The sequence below is a fragment of the Podarcis raffonei genome, chromosome 13, assembly GCF_027172205.1.
Source record: "Podarcis raffonei isolate rPodRaf1 chromosome 13, rPodRaf1.pri, whole genome shotgun sequence".
NCBI classification, from domain to species: Eukaryota; Metazoa; Chordata; class Lepidosauria; order Squamata; family Lacertidae; genus Podarcis; species Podarcis raffonei.
In genome coordinates this window covers 46,745,366-46,757,917 of record NC_070614.1, presented here as the reverse complement: position 1 = coordinate 46,757,917, position 12,552 = coordinate 46,745,366, and the positions used below count along the sequence as shown (strand labels likewise).

Below are 12,552 nucleotides of genomic sequence, written 5' to 3'. Positions count from 1 at the left end.
GGTGTCTCTTCTGATGGTGATCCGGTTTTGGAGGGCACTGTTATAGTTTGTGCTTCCATCACTCCAGATAACTCCAGCCCAGTCCAGTCCCTTTCCGAGTGGCTGTCGGATCCAGTGTACTCTATTACTTGTTAAAGAAAACCCAGACACCGTACAGGTCAGTTGCAATGTTTCTCCTGGTCTCTTTATACCACCGCCAGACTCAATAAGAGCGATCTGTGAAGAAATGTCTACATTCATGGGGAAAAGAATATAAAAGAAGGGAAAGAGTCATGAGAAAAGCAGAGCAAAACCATTGGCTCTTCTACAGAATTAGAATTGGGGATATAACTTACATGCTGGAAAGAGCATTAAGAAAACCATCAAGAATTTCAGTTCCATGATGGATGATAAGCACTATGAAGACCTGAAGTGGAGCTGAATTATATCAAGGACCTTGAATTCTGATTCCTTTACATGTGGCTTCTATTTAACGAAGGACCTGCAACTAAGTCATTTGCGTGATGTCATCACTGTTACAAATATAAGTACAGGCATGCAACTGAGACCACTTGAAGTATGAGTGGTGCTTCCACCAAAAGAACAGCAATCTTATTTCCCCACCCTATTTCTACCTAATAACAACACAGCAGATGCTGCTGCCAATAAAAGATGAGAGCAGCAGCAAATGAAATGTATCACTTTCAAAACTGCAGCTCCTCATTCACTCCATTGTCTTCCAAGACCAACAGTTCAGTCAGCAGAGGAATGGGAAGGAAATCAGCTGTAAACTTTTGGAGGCAAAAATATTCTAGACCCATGCTGAAAACTCTCTACAAGTTCATAGGCTGCTTTAAAGGCAGAGCAAAAGCATGTTGCAAGTTAGGAGGAATATGCAATACCACAACTATGTAGAAGGCAGTAGTATTCATCTGGGCACCCCATTTTACCTCCTGAGAATTCCACTGGGAATGATTTCCACCCTGTCTTTGGCACAGCAGCAGGGTGGTTGAATGCCTTTTCTTCTTAACATTCTCCAAAATCCATCCATAGATGTAATTAGGGGGAGAAGCATGCAGGCCTTGGTGCTGAGAGGCAGGTACATCCTGGACCCACAGCCAGCATATGCCCCAGAGTCAGATCTTGCTGTGTATTAATCTTTAGCTCTGTGGGAAATAAAGTTGTTCAGCAAAATGTCCAGGTACTAGTGTAGTGATGCCCCCCTTATCTGATTAGGGACCTGATCCAGTGCATTGGAGATGTTGCTATCTGACCCAGAGAAATCTGTGGCTGACCTAACATGTCTATTTTCCCCATCCATCAGCAAATTTGTGTACTTGAGGTGGTGGTACAGAGTTGGAATGTACTTTGGTAAATCAAATCAAAACAAAAGATTAGGACATTTTCACTCTTAACATAGTTTGAAAACCCTTTGAAGAGTAGTGCTGACCAGTCTATGCTTGCAGAATGATACTCATTTCCTTTGATTCCATTAACAAAACCACATTCCAAAATTAAAGACTGGTATAACATATCCACAAAGGAAACTCTCTTTTCATATGTGATATGTGACTGTAAGCATTTATCGTGTTGCACATTTGTCCTATTGGTAGCGTTGCTGTATGCAACACTTTGATCAGCTGCATTAGTTGAATAATAAAAAAACAACAAAGGAAATTGAAATCAGCTATGATGAGACCTTCCTTTAAAAAGAAATACTAACCCTTACTATTTGCAGATCTAGAAAAGCAGGAGAACTTAAGTAGCAGTGCCCGAGGAAATCAACCTTTAATCAGCAACTTTCGGTTAATGTGCATTTCACAAATTTGCTATGCAATAATTCCATCTGCTTCCGCTGTTTAAATGTTTAATAATATACATTTAAATACATATTTTGAGTTTGAATACACAGAAACACAAACAAAAAGAAAATAAATATAATTTATTTTAAACTTTTTTGTAAACATAATCATATAAATGTGGGAATGAAATGGAAGCATTCAGGAAAATATATAAAGAAATAAGGCTATTTTAAAGGTTGTCTTCTTCATGCATTAAAAATGTCAGCTCCATCTAAAAGGGATATCCTAGACAGTTTCTTTTTGTGGCAAAATTACATTTCTCTCTCTACTTTCCCTTGCAGGTGGTATTAGGCCTTTGGACTGTATTGCCCATTGTCATGGAGCGTGAGCACCACCAACAGATTTTTTTTTCTCTGTGTTTACATCGTAGGAGGCTGCTCACATGACTTTATAGCACAGTAATATCCAGCTGAGAATGTAATGTTTTTGTGCAACTGTCACATGTTTGGAGAGAAATTAATCCCAAAGGTATATTGAGCAGACAGCCAAGATTAGCTCTAGCTGTGATTCCTATTCACTCTTGACATAGTTTGAAAACACTTTGAAGAGTCGTGCTGACCAGTCTATGTTTGAAGTTCTACATCTTTAGAGAATTGATTCTGTAATGGAACAATTGGTGTGTGTCATCACATTATGCTTTTTTGGTTGAGGAAAAACACAGGGTGAAATATGACCTTGCTTCCAGCTGCTGCCCACAAACACATGATTGACTTATATATTGCTTTCAGGAAACAGAGTTCTTGTACTGCCTCTGAGAACATTTTGCTCACTGTGTGACTTGAACAGTAATACATGGCAGAGTCTTCAGGCTTCAGGCTAGTCAATTGTAGGAACACCTGATTTTTTGAGGTGTCTCTTGAGATGGTGATCCTGTTTTGGAGGGCACGGTTATAGTTAGTGCCTCCATTACTCGAAATAACTCCAGCCCACTCCAGTCCCTTTCCTGAAGGCTGACGGCTCCAGTGTACTGCATAGCTTGTTACAGAAAATCCAGACACCGCACAGGTCAGTCGCAATGTGTTTCCTGGTCTTTTCACGCCACCTCCAGACTCAGTAATAGTGATCTATGAGGAAATGTCTGTATTTGGAGAGACAAAATGAAACATGAAATGGAATGGAATGACACAGCAAAGCAATGGATTGTCTACAAGAGTGAGGAGAGTATTTTTCACTTACATGCTGGGAAGAACATAAGGAAAATCATCAAGGGTTGCAATTGCATGTTCAATGGCATCATTTCCCAGGCCCTGAAGAAGAACTGAATCATATGAAGGACCTTGAATTCTGCATTGTCTGCAGAGGACCTCTTTTTAATGAAGGCCCCCAGGATGTAATTTGCATGGGGCCATCAGTGCTGTTATTATAAGTGGCAAGCAGAGGCACACATGCTGTAGGTGGGGTTACCATGTGAAGAACAGCAGCCCCATATCTCCCTGCAATTACTACTACTACTACTGCTACTACTACTACTACTACAAATAATAATAATTGATTTATACCCCACCCATCTGGCTGAGTTTCCCCATCTACTCTGAGGGGCTCCCAATGTTGTTGTTGTTTATGTTGGGATACTGCCAGGGAGACAAAAGCCATCATGGCCCCCAAGCCGCCTCTGGACGATCATCGATCTCCCGTAGATACAGTATCTGTCAATTAGCGACACGAAGCCACGGAAATAACTTTCCACATTCCAGAGCTCATGCACGCTCTATCAGCAGGATTTACGCACAAGCAACCCCAATTCCCATTACAGGTGGTATTAGGCCTTTGGACTGTATTGCCCATCGTCATGGAACGTGAGCAACACCAACAGCATTTTTTCTCTATGTTTCCATTGTGGGAGGCTGTTCAGATGAGTTTATTGCACATTAATACCCAGCTGAGAATGTAATGATTTTGTGCAACTGTCACATGTTTGGAGAGAAATGAATCCCAAAGGTATATTGATCAGATGACCAAGATTAGCTCTAGCTGTTATTACTTTTCACTCTTGACGTAGTTTGAAAACACTTTGAAGAGTTATGCCGACCAATATTGTTTGAAGTTCAACATTTGTAGAGAATTAATTCTGTTAAAGAACTATTTGTGTGGTATCATATTATGCTTTTGTGGTTGAGGGAAAACACAGGGTGAAATATGGCCTTGATTCCAGCTGCTGCCCACAAACCCATGATTGACTTTTATCTTGCTTTCAGGAAGAAGAGTTTTTGTACTGCCTCTGAGAAGATTTTGCTCACAGTGTATATCGTGAACAGTAATACATTGCAGAGTCTTCAGGCTTCAGGCTAGTCAGTTGTAGGGACACCTGGCTTTTTGAGATGTCTCTTGTGATGGTGATCTGGTTCTGGAGGGCACTGCTATAGTAAGTGCTTCCACCACTCCAGATACCTCCAACCCACAACAATCCCTTTCCTGGAGGCTGACGGATCCATTGTACTGCATAGCTTGTTAAAGAAAAACCAGACACCGTACAGGTCAGTCGCAATGTCTCTCCTGGTCTTTTCATGCCTCCTCCAGACTCAGTAACCGTAATCTGTGAGGAAATGTCTGCATATGGAGAAGAAAAATGAAACATGAACTGACATGGAATGACACAGCAAAGCAATGGATTTTCTACAAGAGTGGAGTGAGGATTTTTCTCTTACATGTTGGGAAGAACATAAGGAAAATCATCAAGGGTAGCAGTTCCATGTTCAATGGCATCATCTCCCAGGACCTGAAGAAGACCTGAATTATATGAAGGACTTTGAATTCTGCATCCTCTGCAGAGGACTTCTTTTTAATGAAGGTCCCCAAGGACCTGATTTGCATGGGGCCATCAGTGCTGTTATTATAAGTGGCAAGCAGATGCACACATGCAGGAGGTGTGGTTATCATGACAAGAACAGCAGCCCCACATCTCCCTCCAATTTCAAAGGCCAATTTAAAGACAGAGAAGATTGGGAGAGGAAAAGCAGCACCTTGCAGATTTCGTGGAGCGCACAATATAGAAGCAATATGGAATGTCTGACATAATCATGCTCATTTCATTTGATTCCATTTACAAAATCACATTCCAAAATTATAGACTGGCATAACATATCAGCAAAGGAAACTGTCTTCTCAGCTTCTTCCTGTGGCAAAATTATATTTCTCTTTCTATTTTCTCTTTTGCCCAACATCATGGAGCATGAGCACCACCAACAGCATTTTTTTTCTCTGCGCTTACATTGTAAGGGGCTGCTCAGATGAGTTTATAGTACAGTAATACCCAGCTCAGAATGTAATGTGTTTGTGCAACTGTCACATGTTTGGAGAGATGTGGATCCCAAAGGTATATTGAGCAGACGGCCAATATTAGCTGCAGCCAAGAATCTCTCTGCTTCTTTGATTGATTGTGACTTGATTATTTATTTCTATACAATATAATATATTTAAAATCTCTCTAAGCAACAACTTGCAAGTTTAACAAAATATTTCAAAAGTACAGAATTACATATAAAAAAGCTACATTAATGGAAAGTTACTAAAATATAAATAAACACCATTTCATTTTCTTTCTGACGTGTGCTACCTCTCAGCCTCTGCGTTCTCACCCATGATCCAAACTCTCAGGTCACCCATAAAAGTCTCACAAGAAGATACTTTCTTCTTCTTCTTCTTCTTCTTCTTCTTCTTCTTCTTCTTCTTCTTCTTCTTCTTCTTCCTTCTTCTTTTTAATGTTAAATTCAGTTCCTCACATTTCTGTAGCATTTCTGGTTTTTCTTTTGTTTAAAAAGTCTAATGTAACTTCAGCAGCATTTTGATGCAAATTCAACAGTATTTTCCTGTGACTTTGCCCTAATAGATTCACGTTTCTATGCAGTTTTGACCAATATATCATTTCCCCCCCAAAAAGTGTCCCTTAACAGAATGCCATTTTAAGGCTCCTCCCACCCACTAATTTATGAATTTTTATGCACACTTCACCCTCACATATGCATTTCAGTTCACACTGATTGGAGAACCACATTGCAAAATTCAGAGAAATGCGAATTTTGAAGTATGACTGTTTTGCTTCATATATTAGTTTGAGTAGTGTGTTTGCACAATAGAGTACCATTAAAATCAAACCTGGCAGCACCTTTCTAGTGTGGATTTGGGTGCATAATTTGGGTTTATTGCCACAGAATGTGTGCTGCTGTTCAGAGAGACCACTGCTACCTGTTTACAGTGCAAAAGGCCCAGGCTTTATCAAAGAATACCATCCACAGGAGTTTACATGCCATATACAAAGAAACTTGTTTTGTTTGTGCTTAGTTCCAAGAGTCTGCAAGCTTCTGTTTCTGACTGAAACCGAGAGAAACCTCTCCCCTGTTGGTTTCACTGCAGGTTTTTGTAAATGTTCCAATTCACTTTCCGTTTGCCTTTTCTGTGCAGTAATCGATGCCTTGGTCCTCAATTTTCAGGCTTCCCATATGCAGATAAACCATGCTTTTTGGAACTATCCATGGAAACACCTAACAATATGCCATTCATCTCAGTAGTAGTCTAAAGTCATTAAATAATTTGTTGAGGACATTTTTTCACGGACCCCATCTTGATTAATTTCATGACAGCAGAGGAGGGTAGGTGGCAACTTCTGTGCATTGCTCTTTTTGCAGCAGTTTTGAACTCACTGTTCCGGATTGTGAAGATTAAAGCACTTAGGGGAGGCAAAGCAACAATGGTCACAAGGAACACGACTTTGTTGATTTGGGTGTCACTTTGGGTCGAAGGCCTCAGGTACATGAAAAACATTGCTCCATAGTATAGGCAAAGAATAGTGAGATGAGAGGAACATGTGGAAAATGCCTTTGAACGTCCAGTAACAGATGGAATCCGCAATATGGTGTTTATAATGCTGGCATAAGAGATAAGTGAAAAGAAAAAGGAACCCCACATAATAATGGCAGCATAAAAGAGACCTACAAGCTCCATCACAGTTGTATCAGCACAAGCCAATTTCAAAACAGGTCCCATATCACAGAAGCAATGATCAATGACATTCTGTCCACAGAACGGGTAAGTCCACAAAACTATGGATTGAGACAAATTAGCTATAAACCCTACAACCCAAGCCATTAACGACAGGTGGAAACACAGTCTATTAGTCATCATTGCATTGTAAAGAAAGGGTTTGCATATGGCTGTGTAGCGATCAAAAGACATGGTGGCAAGGTTGATTAACTGTATAGCTCCAAATGAGAAGCTAAATAAAACTTGTATCAGGCAACATGCGAAGCAGATGGTATTTTGGTTCAAAAAGATATTAGTCAGCATCTTGGGTATTACTGATGTGGTGATACAGAGCTCAGTCAAGGAGAAGTTGCTGAGGATGAAATACATGGGTGTGTGGAGTTTGGGTTCCATGAAGACCACTGAGATGATGAGACAGTCGCCTGAAATGGACAGCAGGTACATCAGAAGGACAATCCCAACAAATAGCGTCCTCATTCCATGAAATTCAGGGAATCCCAATAGAATGAACTCCGTGATCAATGTTGCATTGGCTGCCTCCATTTCCTTGTTTTCCTCCTTAAAAAAATAAAAATAAAGTTTCAGCACAACTTCTCATAAGTACACAAGGAAACATATGTATACTGATATGCATTTTAGCAAACAGCGCATGAATTTATAACTAGGTGTTATGTTTAGTTACATAAAATGAATATTTCTTCACTTTCATGGCATGTATAGTTTTCTAGAGGTGGTTCATGAGGAAGTAGAAGGCAGCGGTATCTTAGGAGCATCAGTGGCACATTGCTCATCAGGATGGAGATGGGGTGAGGCTGCTGTGGCAAGGCTGAGGGAGCCCTGAATAGTTGTTGGTGGTAGCACCACAAATACAAACACACATATTTAACTTCATCTATCAATTTTTATTTCTTTAAGTTTCTCATTTTCTTAATTTTACATTCACTTCCATGCATTTTCAGCTCAATTTATGCATTGCTTTTTTATATATAAAAAAGCCCTCATGAAAATTCATTAGCATTTTAGTGTAAATTTCACCCAGTGATAAGTATTTCTGCCAGAAATTTCCCTTGATATAATTAAACCGTGTATATTAGTTTCAGTGACTTGTGCATTAGCCTAGCACAGGGGTAGGCAACCTAAGGTCCGCGGGCCGGATGCGGCCCTATCGCCTTCTAAATCCGGCCCGTGGACAGTCCGGGAATCAGTGTGTTTTTACATGAGTAGATTGTATGCTTTTATTTAAAATGCATCTCTGGGTTATTTGTGGGGCATATGAATTCATTCATTCCCTCCCCCAAAAAAATATAGTCTGGCCCACCACATGGTCTGAGGGACGGTGGACTGGCCCATGGCTGAAAAACGTTGCTGACCCCTGGCCTAGCATATGCACCGTTGGAGGAACCCAAGATGGCGACGGCTTAGCAAGCAGGCTTCGGAGCTCCGCAGATAACAGGACTGTAATTAGCATTGACTGCCACCCAGGGAAGTAATTTTTCCTTTTTTACTTCTCTACTTTTAAACTTACCAACCTACTGAGATTCTAACAGCACCTTCTTGTCTATGCAATGAGAAACATCTTGGGCAAGTTCTGTGACACATCCTGGGGAGGCCGCCAGCTGCTACCTATTAACCACCAACTCCCTTCTATACTTTGTTCCTGAAACTCCTGGCAGTCTCCACACAGAGACGCTCTTAAATTGAACAAACTGAGCACTTTCTATTTTTTCTCTCTTTTTTGGTTGGGGAAACCTCTCCTTGTTTACTCCCCACGGTGACGCTATGCCTGCTAGTAAATGCCACAGGGACCCAGAGGATGTAGCTCTCTCACCGGTTTCCAAACTATCTAAAATAGAGGAATTTTTTAACAAATCTGCTTTTATAGTTCCAACAAAAAACCGGTTTTCTCCTCTTGAAGATGATTGTGAGTGTGGGGAGAGTATTCAAGGTGAGAGCGTGGAACTGGATCCAGCAGTGGGGCAAGTTGATCCTGTGCCGATCAGAGAGGAAGGAATAACAAGTAGGGAGAGCACCCAATTAACTCTAATTGCAAGAACAGTTGAACATATCTTCCAACAAATTAGAGGTATTGCCTCTCAAATAACCCAGTTATCCAAAGAGGTCCACAGTTTATCAGTTAATAACAAGCAGGCATCAACAGAACACCATAGAACCAAAGGGAATTGGCGACAAGAGCAGACCCCTAAGCTCAACATAGAACGCGCAGAGGCTCTTAAAACAAACTCTTCTTATTTAATCTTCCAACCAAAAAAGATCTGCATGACAATTTGTGGAAGGCCAGATCAAACTCCTAGCTGGAAAGGTGCCCAGCGTTCCAAACAACATTTATCAGACTTACTTGGTATTGGACTTACAGAGATCGACCTCGTTAGGACTGAACTCTTGAATACCACAAATCAAATCCAAAAAATTATGCTAACTTTTTCCTCTACTAGACTGCCCTCACTGATTCACAAGCTGAAATTCAGATTGTCAAGCAGATGAGTTTTTCCAACCCGGGTATTTCGCAATTCTATTGTGGCACCCTTATGTAAGATGAGGGCTGGTGCTTCAGAGGGGCCCACAAAACCAAAGCCTGGATCCCCAATGGAAGTAATGACATCACAAAAAAACTTGACAGGTGGGGAGGAAACAGACATGCCTGAGTTGAATTCGCAGGATCATGCCCAACATCAAAATAACCAGGTGAGCCAAAAGGAACAGCCTATTCCTCTAGACAATCATCTTCAGGAATCTGAGCACTCTGTAAATCCTTTGGAAGAGGATTTTCTCAGCTCCTTTAGGAATCTCCCTCAGGAAGAGCAACAAACAGTTATCAAGTGGCTTGATCTTATGAGCCAGACATTGAAAGAGATTAAAGAACTGGAGGCAGAGACTGATAATAGACCCAATGGCCACAACAGAATGATAACTATAGAACCACTGGAGGATTGGACAAAGATGAGATATTTAGAAGAGGAGGAGACAGGAAATACACTCAAGGAATCCCCATTGGCAAGCAATTTGCAAAGAAAAGGCCCAGTGATTACAAATGTGAGTACTTTATGTACGGCGACTGAAATAATCGAACATCTGGATTATTCCACTAGCATTAGCAATACTCTGTTGCCTCAAAAACTGGTAAACTCCAAGAGTACATTGGCCAACAATTGACTAAGAGTAAATCACTGTAAAACAATTAAACTTCTCTCATGGAATGTAACAGGGTGGACGAACAAGATCCAAGACAGTGATTTCTGTTCTTATCTACAAACACATGATATCATCTTTCTTCAAGAAACCTGGGCAAAAGAGGGCACTATGGTTGAATTACAGGGTTTTACAAGTTACACTCAACCAGCTCTTAAAACTGTAAAGTATGGAAGGCCTAGTGGGGGGCTGGCGGTGCTGGTGTCAACCTCTCTTAATGTATCAATTCAACAGTGTCCCTCGTTGACCACCCCTAATTTTTTAGTGTTGTCCCTTTCTGATAGTCTCCTGAGAAATACTTATTTCATCTGCATGTACTCCAGTAAAGTCTTGTGGGGAACTGAGATCATATTGGGAAAAACTTGACCAACTACTCGAAAGTATAGACTCTCTGTCACCTAACCCTCGGTTTGTCTTGGGAGGTTACTTCAATGCCCGGATCGGCCTTGTTTCCCCACAAAATACAATATTATCTGGACTAAACTTGGAGGATGAACCCGAAATCTGTCAGAGGTCCAGCCAGTCCCTGACATGCGCTAACATTCTGACCAAGTATAATACCAATGGACACCAGACACCAAAGTTCTCAGGTTAACTCATAAAAGTACATACCCAGTAATGTCAAGAACCAGGGGGAAACTCTCTGATGTTCCGCATATTAATTTCTTCTTTATACATTTGACAAAAGGTAGCTGGGAATAAATAAGCATCAATTTTATAAAATTATTTCTCTGTTTGTGAACAGTTCATTAATGCCTCCTGGGGCTGAAAGAAAAAGCCTTAGAAGACTTCTATAGTTTCTCCCATGCCAATTAAGAACACTAATTAAGGTTTTAGAAGTTGTTGGGTGGTGGTTGTTGTTTTTAAAAAAGCAAAGTTAACTTAGGAAGTAGCAGGAATGGTTGACTCTGTATGAGGGAGCTTCCTAATTTCTCCTGCATCCCCACCCCTTGCCCAAAACTCCTTCAACATTTCTAATTTATAGAATAGTTTTTTACATGTATAGATCTCTTTTATTATTAAATTGCTTTGAGATGCTGCTTAGGAAGTGATTCGTGAATGAAACAAATAAAGCAAGCAAAACTATTTTGGCACTAAGTGGTATATAAAAAAAATTTATAAAACAACCCAATAATAAAAGAATCAATAGTGATGAGGGATTCTTTTTTCCTATCTCCTTGTTGCTTAGGAATTTAGGACAGACTTCTGTCCACTTCATCACACAACACTTAAATAATGGTTGGAATTTGCTACCACAGCATGGAGTGATAACCAATAGCATAGACGGCACCAAAAGTGGATTACACATATTCATGGATGCAATGACTATCAGTGGCATTTAGTTATAATGACTTCATGGAGCTTAAGTTGTTTTTGTTGCTGCTGTTGTTTAGTTTGCTTACTCATGTAAATAAATAAAATTGACTTACAAACATAATAAAAATACTAGAACCATTTTTCAATGGACACAATAAATGCATAAATAAATACCCAGAACACAGGTGAAAGAGACCACAAATGCTCACTGGAGAGAACATTCCACTATTGGGGAGTCACTGCTGAAAAGGTCATTCTCATATTGCCACCTCTGGGCCTCCCATGGAGAGGGGAGATGGAGTAGGGCCTCAAATGACAATTGCAGGGTTTGGGTTGGTTCGTGTGAGGAAAGGTACAGGGATCCTGAGGCATGGATGATGATGATGATACAGTGGTGCCTCGCAAGATGAAATTAATTCGTTCCGCAAGTTTTTTCTTCTTGCGAGTTTTTCATCTTGCGAAGCACGGTTTCCCATAGGAATGCATTGAAAATCAATCAATGCGTTCCTAGGGAAACCGCCTTCAGACCAGGTCCGGGGACAGTCTGTCCCCCGACCTCTTCTGAAGGCTGGGGGGGGGCAAGGACTTCTCCGCTGTCCCGGGGCGATCTGAAAATGCTGGCGGGCGGCAGCGAACGCTTCGCTGCCGCCTGCCAGCATTTTAAAAGCTCCCGGGACAGCGGAGACTTCTCCGCTGTCCCGGGGCGATCTGAAAATGCTGCCGCCCGCCAGCATTTTAAAAGCCCCGGACAGCATAGACTTCGCTGCCGCCGGCCAGCATTTTCAGATCGCCCCAGGACAGCGGAGAAGTCTCCGCTGTCCGGGGGCTTTTAAAATGCTGGCGGGCGGCAGCGCAGCCTTCGCTGCTGCCCGCCAGCATTTTCAGATCGCCCGGGACAGCGGAGAAGTCTCCGCTGTCCCGGGAAGGCAGGCGGGGGGAGCAAAGACTTTTGCCCCCCGCCGGCCTTCAGAAGAGGTCCAGGACCTCTTCTGAAGGCCGGCGGAGATTTCCCTATGGGCTTTCTTCTTGCGAAGCAAGCCCATAGGGAAATTCGTTTTGCGAAGCACCTCCAAAACGGAAAACTCTTTCGTCTTGCGAGTTTTTCGTTTTGCGAGGCGTTCGTCTTGCGGGGCACCACTGTATTTATATTTCACCTTTTCCCCTGACAGGACTCAAGGCAGCTTATAGCTAAAACAAGAACCACTAGAAA

At 41.5% G+C, this 12,552-nt stretch overlaps 1 protein-coding gene across 1 annotated transcript; it reads right to left on the bottom strand.

Moving 5' to 3' along the window:
• Positions 1 to 6,359: 6,359 nt before the first annotated feature.
• On the bottom strand, positions 6,360 to 7,361 carry LOC128399125 (olfactory receptor 6X1-like). The gene has a single exon (XM_053360384.1). It carries the CDS (start codon positions 7,359 to 7,361, stop codon positions 6,360 to 6,362), a length of 1,002 nt encoding a protein of 333 aa, XP_053216359.1.
• Positions 7,362 to 12,552: the final 5,191 nt, after the last annotated feature.